The sequence below is a fragment of the Perca fluviatilis genome, chromosome 18 (assembly GCF_010015445.1).
Source record: "Perca fluviatilis chromosome 18, GENO_Pfluv_1.0, whole genome shotgun sequence".
Taxonomy (NCBI): Eukaryota; Metazoa; Chordata; class Actinopteri; order Perciformes; family Percidae; genus Perca; species Perca fluviatilis.
The window spans coordinates 24,841,503-24,856,502 of NC_053129.1; the positions used below are offsets into that span (position 1 = coordinate 24,841,503).

The following is a 15,000-nucleotide window of genomic DNA, read 5'->3' on the forward strand; positions in this document are numbered from 1 at the left end:
CAGCATGACATTTAAGAAAAATGTTTCTGAAAATGTCAACACTTGCAGCAACCATTTTCGAATCCCACTCAAGGGTGTCAATTCACTAAACTCTTTTTTTAAGGACAAAAAAGACTAGATGGAATATCAGTTAACAATGAAACTTTTAAATCTCAAGAGTAAAGTTAACTGATGATGAGGTCTGATCTGTCCTTATGTTTTTGTTTAGTCACAGTGGTGGCGTGGCTCAAGGGATAGCAATGTAGACTAGTCGGTCGGTAGTGAGGATGTCACATTACCAAAAATCTACTAGTCGGTACCAATACCAACAAAAGTACACAATACCAAAGTCAATACCACGGTATGTAAAAGAAAGAAGAAAATAATTATACTAGTGTCATGTCATTTTTCTTTCAGTGTCCGTGTTATTTTTTTTAGTTTACAACTTTCTGTTTTGGTGGGGAGTGGATGGGGCAAGTAGAGTGTGATTTACATGTAATCAGGAGAAAACGTCAGTCTTATGGACCCGCAGCCCCCTGCTTTGAAGCCTGGCATCACCACACAGCCAGCGACCGGTAACGTCTTTCATGAGTTCACCCGGAACTCCCAGACAGCAGGCATGTTTAGTTCATCTTTTTCTCTCTGCCGTTTTTCACATAGAACCATGCTGTTTAAAGTTAACTGACGTTATAGGGGTCGCTAAACCAAGCGCTAAAGTTACTGAATATCAGCTATCAGAGCTAACATTAGGCTGTGACAGACAACGGCGGAGAGAAACAGACTCACTTACGGTGTGGGAGTTCCAGGTGAAGTCGTGAAAGCCGCAGCCGCCGTAGATGTACAGTAAAGCCAGAAGCTGAATGCGGTGAAGCCATGCATGTACATGAGGGGCTATTCGCTGTTTTTCCATGCTGGTCGGCGTTCTTCTTCAGCATTTAGGGGCAGTCTAGAACCTTTGTAACGTTAGGTGATTAGATATGTCAGGTCCAGAGGGATTGCATCTATGTCTGCTAATGAGTGGTGACGTTCAGGTAACGTTACTGTTGACGTTCAAACAGGCCTGCGTGTGTTTTAAGAAATATCTTTATACTACAAGGCTATATTTATTATATTAAGTTGGTTATTGGATGTGAAAAGAAGGAAATGGTTCTAACATTGCTCTTTAAATGTGTGTGAATTTCCCACACCAGGAGTAATTTATATAGTTATATTTTATAGTGATCCATTATCTGTTAAAAAAATGTTCTATGCAAAATGTAAAATGTTCTATTTAAGAAAAGATAGAAAATGAATATTTGGGTGTGCTGTAAAGTGGTTAGAAAAAATGAAATCGGAATTGGCTAAAATCGGTATCGGCAGGTCAAACTCAAAAGAAAATCGGAAATCGGAATCGGCCTAGGAAGTTCTAATCGGTGCATCTCTAGTTCCAAGTCGATGTATCCTACTGACCTTGGTGAACCCCTGACTTTTCCTGTAGCTCCAAATTGAGGTTCACGTTTCTTTTTTTTTTTAAAGATTTTTTTTGCCATTTTTAGGCCTTTTATTATTAGCAGCTTTAGACACGAAAGGGGAGAGAGAGGGGGAATGACATGCAGCAAAGGGCCGCAGGTCGGAACCGAACCCGTGGCCGCTGCGTCGAGGACTGAGCCTCTGTATATGTGTACGCACTGTACCAGCTGAGCTACCTAGGCGCCCCACATTTGTGGTTTTGAGTGAAACATTGCAACAAATTGAATGGATTAATATTAATATTATTGCCATAGGGATTCATTAATTTAGACTCAATTTTAGTGATTAAAACTACACATTTAAACTCCTTTAGACTAAGATATAACAAATACCACACATTGCCAAAGTTCAGCTAGATCATTTTATGGATGAGTGTTTAAAAAAACTAGGCCTGTCAACATTAACATGATAATAATTTACATTTAATAACATTTACATTTTGAGTGTAAACAAAAAAATGTATGTGCAATGTCCATTTTAAATAAACAAATACATGAAAGCACCAGTTACACAGTGTGCAACACAGATGATATTATGAAAAACTGTTTAAATATGAAAGTTTGTATGGGCACAGAGACAGAGAGTGACAGGAGCAGAGAGCCAGTCAATGTCCAGGAAAGGTATTTACCATCTATTAGAAAACTCATTCATTTATCCAACATGTCAGTACGAACGATGTTACCATAGAAACAACACGCAGCAACCACGCAACACTGACAGCGGTGTGTGTGTGTGTGTGTGTGTGTGTGTGTGTGTGTGTGCTAATATTAAATCTTTTTCTTAGATGGGAGCTTAGCCAAAGTTAAATCATCAATAAATGCTATGACGAGCAGCAGTGTGTGGGAGTCTCTGCGTATGATATGACAAAGATGATCACATGCTATATTTAAACCATTTTCATTTGTAATTATTGTACAATCATGCTAGTCGTGCCTGGGTTCATTTTCCTTTTTATTTTATTCACTTCAAGAATTCAAACTTCAATCACTGAAAAACTTTAGTCATGACAGTTAGTTTGTACCATGTAGGTGTTATTCAAGAATATCTATCTTTAGGTGAGGAATGAAGGTTTCTGTTAGTTATTAACTGATTCAATTTAAAATGCGACATAAAAAAAATCCATATTCAGAGAATGAGCTGACACATAATGTTCCAGATGAGGTACCTATATAGAATTAAATATAATGTGTATATATTTTCAATACAATGATTACTGCTACACCTGGTGTTCACTCGTCATTCTACTATCTTGAGATCATGATTTAATTAAATACCTTGCTAAATAATTTTACATAGGTTTTGAACTGTTGTGGTGATGCCATACTTAATAATCCAGCTCTTTATCGGTAGAATGCTTTACTGTATGTAAGCTCTATGTGCCTGTTGCTATCTCTCTGCTATCTTAATATCTTTAGATCATTTTTTATCAAATTTTTTGATATTGTTTTTTATTTTTTTTTACAGTTGTTGAGTTATGACTCAGGCTACAATCAGTTTACCAATTTAAGTAATTGTCTGTAAAAAAACAAAAATCATCTTTACAGGACAACAAAAGTTGATGTATCAAGATAGCAAGATAATTAGGTTCTGATATCAAGACTGCAGGATAAAAACAGAAATGATAATAAAATTGACATTGCCATCAGCCTCCATATCACTGCTTGACAGTGTGGGGGGGTAATATTCTCTTATTAGCCCTAGATCACAACTTCTTAAAAATGGGACTTTATTTTTGTGTGTGTGATTTATAACTTTGCCCCATTACTGTTTCCTTAATGAGAAAGGAGCTTTGTGAGCTTAATACAATGTAACCAAAGTGGACACCAAAGAAGGAGAAACTGCGTTGAATTATATTATAGTTTTACTGTGGCTATGGTCAGACACAGGCGGACAATGCAGCCAGAAAGTTAGCAAGTAGCTGTGATCTCAAGAAAACAATGTTGGTCCTTTCATTGTCTGTAGAAGTTTGATATTTCCGGATAATAAAATAATGAAGTCATGATCTGGAGAGTGTGGGAGTACACACTACCACTGTCCGTTTCATCTGAATGAAGACATTTTGAGTATATCTTTTCACAGTTTGGGACATGAGTTGAATTCTCCTGTCCTCATTAAACTGTTAAAATCCCACTTCCTGGATTGTCTTGTTTGTGAAACTCGGAGGTAGAAGAGAAATCATATTTCAGGTGTTTAGAGACGTCTAAAACTAATCTGAGCTAAAGAAACAGATGAGTTTTCTAGGAGATATCCTCACGAAGCTGAGGATGAGTCCAGTACTGATTAGTGTTTGTTTCTTGGTGTAAATCTGGTTCTATCAAATGTGGTGTATTAGGCTGGAAATGCATTTAAGTGTGGGGTGTGCATGTGTATCGTACATATTCATCTGTGCACATGTGTGTGTCTGCATGGTAGTTTAATTGTCTAGAACATATTTGTGAATGTATATTTTTGCATGCGTTTTACATGGGGGCGATCCTATGTGTTTCTCACTATTTTGCATCTCTATTTGTATTCACACACACACACACACACACACACACACACACACACACACACACACACACATACACACACACACACACTTCTGTATGTAGATATTTGTATGTAAAGGCTCTGTGCGTGTGTTTTTATGTGTGTGTGCTTGTGTTTATACGGGATTATCGCAGTCTCATCCCTCATTCCCCTCCTGGCCCTGACCCTTTTAAACAACACTCTATCTTTCTCTAGGAATCCCTCCATCCATCTCCATCAATCTTTCTATCTTTTTCTGCATCCATATCTCTCTCACCCCCCAACTCAGGATGGAGGGAGAGATACAGAGAGAGAGATGATCCTGTCTTTTTCAACCTTCTTCTTATTCCATCAAGCATACATCTAGCCTCAAAACTCAACAATAACACATCCATCACACACACACACACACACACACACACACACACACACACACACACACACACACACACACACACACACACACACACACACACACACACACACACACACACACAGCAGGGCAAGCAGTGCAGAGTCATCGTCTACCATGACAGAAAAAGCAAATAAAGTTTTATTCACAATGTAATAAGAAGCCTTTATACAATACATTTTTTTTGCTGTCATCCTTAATCTTGTGGAAATCCAGTCATATCTGGACATTTCCTCCTTAAGTGTAGATTTAACTCCCATATTGATATCTTACCACATTGACGCACAGTGTCCTTGGATATTGTCACTTTTGTAAACACTACACGTGTTAGTGCATGTGTAACCTGCGATGTAGATTGAAATGCCGGGTGTCCGAATTTCACTTTTAGAATACAATAACCACACTTAAAAAGCAAATGGGGAGATACATAGGTGAGTGGGACCAAGCAGGACAAGTAAAAGTTTATACTTTGGCCAATATAAATACCATATATATCATATGGTATTTATATCATATGGTCCACTTATTTTTTTATTTTTTTAAGGAGCTTTTAGCCACATCTCACATCGGCAGATGAGGTTTGCTCATAGACTGTATATAAAGATGGGTGCTGCATCTCCACTTCCTCCCACTGTACAGAAGTGAAGCCAAAATATGCCTAATACTGGCCATCTTATAATTTTGGAGCCAGAGTCTGCGCAGTAGTGAACAGGCGGTGGAGCCACAGTATCAAAAACCATTAGTTATATGATGACCCAACAGGTTTACCTCGCATGGCAGCTGGATTCTCTCGAAAATCACGCGTCAATCGCGGGATCGCTATTGGCAGCAACTGCCGTGGTTTAGGTGTGTGTTCGTTCAAAACAACAATAGCCGACGTGATAGACAGATGATTCAACCAATCACCTGCTAGGTATTTTTTTGAAAGTGCCTTCTCTTTTAGTTTCCAATGATAGATTGTTAGATGATTCTGTGTGACAAACCATCTGGCGCATCAAAGTTACTGAAAGGTGGGTCACGTAAAACAAAATCGCCAACCTTTACCAGGGATGTTGCCTTGTCATCAGCATTGGGGTGTTGAAACAACTTCTTTGGCAATGACATTGCCCAGCTTTCACTGGGTGTACTTATACATTTTGACAGTATTATAATTTAGAGCCTGCATGGCAGTAAATCCTCTGAGACATCTGGTTAACAGAGCGTAGACACGGCATAGAGAGGCCAACAGACAGACACACGGACAGACAGGTTACCGTGGTTATCAGAGCAAAGAGAAAAGAATGGAAGGTGATGAACCTGAGTAGGTGTGTGTGCGTGCGTGTGTGAAGCAGCTGTAGAGCCGAAGGCAGACAGTCATTGTACCCTTGTCATTCAGGGAATCTGAAATCTGAATCCTGTCTTTAGCCAGTCCTCTCAATTTCTCTGTTATCTCACCTCATTGTTCAAAATACAGTAAAAGGCAAGAGAGAAAAAGTGTTATCGGTTGCCAAAGTCGGAAGCCGTACACATGGTCAGCTTCTCCCAAAAAATTATTTGGATTGGAAAGTTACTATGACAGCCAACACAGACAGTGAGAACCCCATGAAAAATGTAGTTGAAATAGTCTCAGTGGTTCTTGCATTATTTGGTGAAAAGCTGGACTTAAACACTTTCCAAAGATGTTTTTTTTTTTTTTTTTAAATACGTTATAATTAAAGTTTGAAAATGTATTTAGGAGTCATGTTATGTGAGCATGCGAGAGTGTAACACTGCACCAAATATTCCCAGGTCGATTGAAAGAGATGGAGCTAACGGAAATGTGGTTGCACTTGGAACAAATAAAGTTCCTTTTCGAATCCCTTGTGATTATGTAAATCAGACACACAGAACTGATAGGGAGCTTAAGGTATTAGCTGTCTCAAATTAAGCTAAAATGACACTATTAAAGATTGCACAGTCTCACTCCCACACACATTTGTATCTGGTTGGAGACTCTTCCAGGTTGTGGATCAAAACCCAGGAACACGCAGGATGTTGGCTTCATTTTCTGGCAGAAGCAGGAGGCAGTAGTTAGAAATGGTATGGAGAAGGACCATGAAAAATACGTTTATCAAAGCAACTGTTTTGATCTTGTATTAAGGCTTTAAATAAGATAGTGTTATACTGAAGTCTGCAGGATTTCCTGTGTTGGCAACATAACAACAAGATGGTGCATTATTTTTGTTTGCTCTTGTAATGGGTGCATGGGAGGATAGATCCAGTAAGCATATGGGTCCTGCATGCTGTTACTCTCTTTTAGCGCTTGTCCTTTTGCCCCGCTGTGACTTGTCAAATTGGGAATAAAATGAACCAAAGAGCGCAGTGAAAAGAGTTCAACCTGCTCTCCACTGACTGGAGTCTTTGAGATGTGGACCAAATATCAGACTTGAGATCTTGAGGCATCCAAACACTGTGCCACAATGAAAAGATGGAACTGAAAGGACGTTGATACAACATGAATAAAAGCAGCTTTACTATCATTGTAATGTTCAAGCTCAGGGACAGATAGTAGTTTCACCTATTTTAAGATAGAGTTGGGAATTAAGCTTTGTGATTATTGTGTTATATGTGTGACAATAGTCCTGTCTATACTGTATGTTGGGTAACATATTGGAAGTGACATTATTGATTAATGAATTGAGGAATATAATTTGCCAACAACAACACAAACTGCAACACATAAACACAAAACTCCATTTAATATTTAAACTTGACATACAGTATGTGTGTTATGTATGTCCCACTGCGATACATCAACCAATGTGTCCCTGAGCAAGACACTTAACCCATAGTTGCTCCAGAGGCGTGCAACCTCTGACATATAGTATATAGCAATTGTAAGTCGCTTTGGATAAAAGCGTCAGCTAAATGACATGTAAGTTAATGTAATGTATATTTTCTTTTCTTGAGGTCAGCTCCCTTACCAACTGTTGTCTACTGCTATCTAATTTACTCAAAGCTGCATTAAGTGATTTTTGACAAACTTTTTTTGATAAGGAACTAACTCATCCACCCCCATTTTGTCCAAACAGTGAGAACCTTTCCTTTATGATAACACCGTTATGGAAATCTGGGCTCCCTCAGTGCTGTAGAATACCGTTACTGAGAGGTTTGGAAGGTATGCGTTTGACTAAGTCTGTATTTGATATGTTGTGAGTACTTGTGTGAGAATGTGTACACATGTGTGAGAGAGACTTTGGGTGTCTCAGATGTTCTTCACAGTTCATCAGTGGTCACATCTGGCCGAACAGCTGGACTCATCTGGACACACACACACACACACACACACACACACACACACACACACACACACACACACACACACACACACACCCTCCACGCTTTCACAAGTGCTTCGCCTCTGTATTTTTCTTACACTTTTTCTCCTTCCATCTGATCTTCCCTTCCTGTCTGTCTCCTTTGTGTACAGTTACTGTACATGTATGTGTTCCTATGTTTATGTTTGTATAACAGTGCACATGCTGTTTAACTATAAAAGTTGTTGACCTTAAACCAGAACAGGGATATCTGACGTTACATTGTACAGTACGTGCATGTGTTTGTCTGTGTGTGTATGCCAGACAGGAAATATGAACCATGTGCACAGTCTGTTGAGCATTCCAGTACTTTAAGTCCAACAAGCTTGTCATTCACTCTGGGACTAATGTGCTTTTACCATGGGAACAACACAGTGGAGTCTGCTGGAAACAAATACTTTTGGGCAGTCTCATGGTGCATTTGTGTGGTGATGACATGCAGACGTAAATAATGATCTGTTTGTTTAGAGCTCTCTGGCTTAAGAGGTTATCAGTTCATTCTATTTCTTCTTTGGGTTACACAAGCTACTTGGCTTGCTGGCTGTTAGCAATCACAGATTTATTTTATATATCTATTTTTTCATAGATGTGCTTTTGACTGAACAATATAAAACATGACAAAATGATCTGTATCTATTATTTTCATACCTTGACTTCAGCTACAGTACATTCATTACTAAACATGTCATGCCAAAAGTTTACTGGTTCCATTTTTTTCAAATATAAATATTTACTTCTTCCTCTATGATAGTAAACTGAATATCATGGGGTTTTGGACTATTGGTAGGACAAAACAAGTTATTTGAATATCAACTTGGGCTTTTGGAAGTTGTGATTGTTCATTATTTTCTGACATTTCATAGTATAAATGATCCATCGATTAAAAAAAATAAGCGGCAAATAATGAAACTAATTGTTAGTCGCAGCCCTAATGTAAAGTCCACTGTGGCTTGCTGGCGAAAAAACAGTTTAACTGATAAAATGTTGCAGGATGGTAGGAGAAGAGGTTCACCCTGCATTTGCTACCTTCATGGCTGGAGCATACGCCCCTTGGTTGTAAGCATATGCCTCCAAGAGTTTATTATAATGGACTATAGAGAATTTGAGATGTGCAGTTTTACTTACATCTCTTCTAGGACAGAGGTTCTCAATCTTTTTTCAGCCCCTTACAAGATTGAGAATATACCGGGGACCCACTCATGTATGACCCTTGGAATATTATGAGGTATCCTATTTTTTTACACTTAAAAACAACAACACAAGAGAAATATATTAGAAAGGCTATTAGACATGTATTAAACACATTAACAGATTTTGAGTTATAGATTTGTTAGCTTAGAAAGTAATCTATGAACTATTTTCGATTGAAAAATTAAAATATTTGTTGAACTATTAAGCCTTTTGTTAAACAAACATTTTTTTTTATAAAATGATTATTTGAATGAATGAATGAATCTGAAAACTTTTCACAGACTTCCTGTAAGAGTGCCACGGGCCCCACTTTGAGAAACTCTGTTCTATGAGGTGTTTGTTTAATACCACAACCACCAATAAGGGCACAAGGGAGGAAAACAAAGTAATGTTTGCATAGTATAACATTATTGATGACTTCCAACAATATCCTGGAAAGAAATCTGTGTACTGTGCAGGGTTTTCCATAATGCATGTTCTCTCCAAGTTTATATTCCTTTCCAGCAGTGAAAAATATCCATGGAGTGGAAATGAAAAAGAATTGCTTGGGCAACATAATGCAAATGAATAGTCCTTTGATATAGTAGCATTACAGTGCCCAAAGTCTGCACAGTTGAACGCTAGCCAAAAAACAGTTCTCTGCATGCTTCTTTTATCCAAAGATGAAGTGAATACGGCTCTTGCTATCTATGAGTGGTAAATGATGTTAATTACATTAGACTGCACCGAAAATACACCCAGATTAACTAACTTGGATGGGATAAAACACCTGCCTCCCCCCCCCCCATGTTCCACACTAATTACTCAGAACCTCAGAACCACAGCCATACAGCGCTACCTGGCTCACTTGGAACAAGACTATACAGAGAAACTCACATAATTGTAATGATTTTAAATACAAAATCTATGTGGAAAGCAGGGTGCCTAATAATCCCTACTGTACTACATTCTGGCAATTTCTGAACAAATTTTTTTTGCTTTTGAAGAATAGGCCACTCCGACCTTATTTGAACTGCTCTGAATGGACTTGAACATGTGATTAGTGATTATCTGACCAAACAATTTAGCAATTTCTGTGTGTATTCACCTTTTAACTTTATAGATACATCTTTGTGATATTTAATGGAGTCAAAGGAGTTGTCTGGCATTTTTCGAAATATCATTGATTAGATTGATATCAGCTTCATCTGGTGTCAAGCATGAACAAGTGTATTTTCCAAAACATCCAACTTTTAATATTCTGCTGCTTCTATATGTATATCAGACGGCAGAACTAATACATACAGTTGTTTGTTTTATTATTTCTTTCTGTATGTAATTGCCTGTGTTTTTGTCATTGCAGGACTGTTCCCGGCTGTGTTGAACCTGGCATCCATGGCAGATATATCCGCTAATGCTACCTGTGGTTCACTGGGTCCAGAAATGTTCTGTAAGCTGGTGGAACATGTACCAGGCCAGCCTATTAGAAACGCTCAGTGTCGAATCTGCAACCAAAAGAGTACAAAAGCAGTTGGTAAGAGAGATTCACACATACAAACACACAAGACCTATAGGCACGGTGATTACAATAATGAATCATGCTATATTAGTTAATTAGTGCCAGATCGGCCAGATGTTACCCAATCATTTTGTCTGAAATGATAATTACTGAATGAACTGAGGAATCAATCGCTACCTGACAAGATGACAATGCAAAATTAGTCTGCGATCATAATTCACACAGCCAACTAGACAGTCAGCTTTTTAGTCAATCAATGATACAGTTAACCGCTCAGCCAGTCACACAGCCAACCCTCACTGAAGTAGTCAGTCAGTCAGTCAGTCAGTCAGCTAGTGAGTCCAATTAGTGAGTCCAATTCACTTGCGTAGTCAGCTTACCAGTCAGGCAGTTAGTCAGCCAGGATGAGAGGAAAAAAGAAGTATAGGATATACAGGTGCTACTGCAAAAAGGGGATGAGAGACAAAAACAGAAAGCTTGAAAAATAAAAGAGAGATGAACTGAGACCAAAATGGTAATTTTAAAACACTTCTATCTCAATTAACACTATACACTAAGACTTATTTAATTTAAGTGATCAGTTGATTTACGGACTTGCTTATTGTTAATGGAATAGTTTCACATTTTGGGAAATATGCTTGTTTGCTTTTAAGAGATTAGATGATGGATACCACTCACATATCTTTCCATCCCATATGAAGCTGGATACAGGAGACGCTTAGCTTATGCCGACCTTACACCAAACGACCATGAGAGTCTTGCTAGAGTTGGGCCGCTCTCTCGTCATCTCAATCATTTGGTGTAAGGTGGTCATAAAACTCAGTCCGAGTCTTTTTCCCGTCTTGATGTTCCGACAAAATCAAACGTGTTTTGATATTATTCTATCATGTTGTATCTTGTTTGTTTAATCCTTACATAAACTACGTTTTTACATTGCGGTTTTCTGGGAGCTTATGTGGACTATTTCTATCACAAAACCCCCATGTAAAACCACAAGTTGTTTTTATATTTCACTTTTTGTATGGAATAATACAATGTATATTTTGCTAGTTAGTCAGCTTCAAAGGTGATGGTTGGTGAATTTTTTTAACTTTTGGATAGAGCCAGGCTAGCTGTTTTCACCTGTTTTAAATTTATTGGACAGATAGACAAGTGGTATATCTCCTCATCTAATTTTCAAAAGAGAGTATCACTCAAAACGTTAATGTAAATGAGAAGAGAGGATAACCTGACCCGCCAGATGGTTTGTTACACAGGACCATCTGAGAAGCCGTCATTGGAAACTGTTTGGGAAAGTGCAGGCATTTAGAAAAAAAAAATACCTGGCAGGTGACTGGATGAACCATCTGTCTATCACGTTCGGCATTTTTGTTTTGAACAAACGGTACCAGCCGTCATAAACCACGGCCGTAGCTGCCAGTAGCTCCTCACCCGACGGTGATTGGTTCGGTTTACTGCTGTCCGGACATAAACGCTTTTGTGATCCTGAAATTCTTGCGTGATCTTGTGATATCGTGAGAATCCAGCTGCCGTCCAAGGTACAGTAAGAGAGATGCTTTCAAAAAGACAGAAGGGAAAATACTTTTACCAAAGGATGTATAGCTTTTTTTATTTTGCTAGGGATAGTTGCCATGTTTTGTTGAACAGAAATGTCACACATTAGTAGCCCGTTGATTGACAGCTGCAAGTCTGAAAAAAACATTTTCACTTATTTTCACAATACTCCCTCACACTCACTTAAAGTTCTGCATAGTGAGCTTTGCTATGTAATAAACACATAATGTGTCTTCTTCCTGTTCCATTAAAGCTATTGTGTAGAATAGTAACAGAGGCCAGGAGTATGCAAATAAGATGACATTTTTGGTTGTATTCAGAAGTATAATAAAATCATCTGAAATGGAAAGGAAATATATAAACGGTGTATACATATATATATATTTTTTTACATGGTAGGAAAAATTTGCTTTTGATTTGGCCTTAAATTGTTGAAATTCCAGAATTTTATAAAAGGAGTGGAGAGGAACATTTCCCCCTCAGAACAACGCTGGATTCAAGACTAAAATTTTTTTTGTATATTCAAAATGTTACTAGAATGCAACAACTGATATGCCCTTTCTCTGTTTCTCTCTCTTTGTGTGTGTGTGTGTGTGTGTGTGTGTGTGTGTTTACAGAACAACATCCTATAGAATATGCCATAGATGGGACCAATCGTTGGTGGCAAAGTCCCTCTATCAAGAATGGAATGGAGTACCACTATGTGACTATTACTCTGGACTTAAAACAGGTAGACACACACCTGTAATACCATACTTGTGAGGATATTGTATTGACTTCCACATGTATTCTCTAGAGGCTTACCCCAACCTTAAACTAATACTTCTGAGTTTCAAACATTCACTCCCTGTAGCATTGACAGTTGGCTCCTTCTTCACAGAGAATAACAGCTGTGGTCGGCTTGGATTTATGTTGGTTGCAATGGATTTTTAATGGTGACTCTTCATTACTGGAATCCACTGTAGCCGCCATGAATCAAACCTGACCACAGCCTCCATTGTCTGCGATGAGGCAAAGCTACAAACCGTTTATCAAGGTTTTGAGTTTCAAATTAACCTATTAACTCTACACAGGAACACCAGCTGGCTGGGGTTTTTGAACCCAGGACCTTCTGTTAGATAAAACAGTGATAATATGAGGATATGGCTTGGCCGGGAGCCATATCATAGCTTCTGAAAAGTAAAATAAAATCATACAAATATGAATTTATTACCTTTTCAATGTGCTGTTCAACTGTTGAACTGTGACAAAATAATATATTTGGGTCAACAAATGCAGACAACATTGGTTCCAATGCTGCCTTTTTTCTCAATTACTGGAAATTCCGCCGGATGTCAATTACTGGAAATTCTGCCGGATGTCCCGCATTTTGCCCAATGTCAGTTACCTTCCGCTTTTTTTGTGTTGGCATTTTAAACTCTGGTCGATTTATGAGGGCTATGGTTAACTGCTCCTCAGATCTCTGCAGGTTAAATCCAGACAGCTAGCTAGACTATCTGTCCAATCTGAGTTTTCTGTTGCACGACTAAAACAACCTTTGAACGTACACATGTTCCACAAAAACAAGTTCCTTCCCGAGGCTATTTTGCAGAGGCACCGTAGCTCTGTGCGGCGCTTAGCACCACCTAAGACGATTGTGATTGGTTTAATGAAATGCCAATAAACCAGAGCACGTTTTTCTCCCATCCGGTTACTGTGTGGACTAGCCAGACCTTCCTCCGCAGCACTGTGGAGGAGGGTCTGGCAATGCAAGACTAGTTTCTCTATAACAATGATGTTTCTATCTATTTATCTGAACACTTACTGCCACCATGTTGCTTTTCTGTCAGGATGTAACAACTGTCTTCTTAGATCACATAAACGCACCAGGCTGCATGTTGTCAATCCCTTTGTGATTAGAGCAATTAGTTATATGTATATGTATATATGTATTATGTTTTGTCATGTAAGGAATTAAGCCACCTACTATTATTTCAGTAGTGATGGAATTAGTTGATCCAATTTTCTTATCAATCATTTTATACGCATGCTTGTTACTCTTTAAATAATTGGGTTTGCATTTTTGATTTGGAAGGCTCTCTGTGATTGAGGGACTGTGTACTGGCATAGGGTGATTTAAGACATCTAGTCTAGTTTAGAAGAGTAATTAAACAGATTACATCTCCAGAGTATAATTATATAGTCTACGTCTTGAGAATAAAACTAATGAGCGTGAGAGACTTTAGTTCATGAGAAGTCCTCGGTTCATTAAGAGAAGCCAAGGAAAAATTGCTTTTAAGGTTAAAACTGATTAATTTTAGATGTACAGTGTAAAAGGCCAATATTCTAGATGGAAATACAACAGTGCAAACAAAAGCCTGAAGTAACACAAATTAGCATTAACTACTTAGACATAAGAGAATATTGCTTAAGCGGAATGTGCCATTCCTTGTTTTGTCATCCTAAAGTAAATTTTTGTGGGCTCATACTTACACTGCTGTTTGAATGTTGTGAGATTGATTGAATCTGGGTCAAGATCTTTGTGACAATCTTTGTGACACCTCCCCACAGTGCAGAGGGATATAAACTATAGTTCATTAAAAACACTTTGAGGCTAACAAAGATGTGAATTGGTGAATTAGAGGTAAATTGAAAGTGCAATATAAATGCTGTCCATTTACCAGTCCATTTTTATTGTCTAACATTTTACAGGCTTTTCTTGTCACAAAATGGATAATATTACTATGTATTACCTAAAAGCTAAAACCCAAAACCTGAAGCCAATGTTTAGGCATCAAACTGTCTCTCACTATCTCTCTACATTGCAGAGATAGACCTGAAAGTTTAAAAATGCATTAAAGTGGCCAAATGTAACTTTCAGTTTGTGTTGATTCTAGCGGCCGCTTTGGACAAAAGTGGTAGTGTTTTTACCATACCTGCTGTCGTAAAGGTCTTTTCTTTACAGTGCTAAATTTCCCACTGTATTAGTTAGCATTACTGGGAGGTCATACAGTCGCGATGAATGTTTTGCT

The 15,000-nt window shown here is 38.2% G+C and overlaps 1 protein-coding gene across 1 annotated transcript in view; it reads left to right on the forward strand.

Moving 5' to 3' along the window:
• lama2 (laminin, alpha 2) overlaps positions 1-15,000 on the forward strand; it is a gene marked incomplete at its 3' end in the record, with an annotated part of 199,379 nt that overhangs the window by 31,424 nt on the left and 152,955 nt on the right. The window contains exons 2-3 of the mRNA XM_039781351.1: positions 10,280-10,450; positions 12,607-12,719. Coding sequence (XP_039637285.1) covers positions 10,280-10,450; positions 12,607-12,719 — 284 coding nt within the window. The remainder of the gene's footprint in view (positions 1-10,279; positions 10,451-12,606; positions 12,720-15,000) is intronic.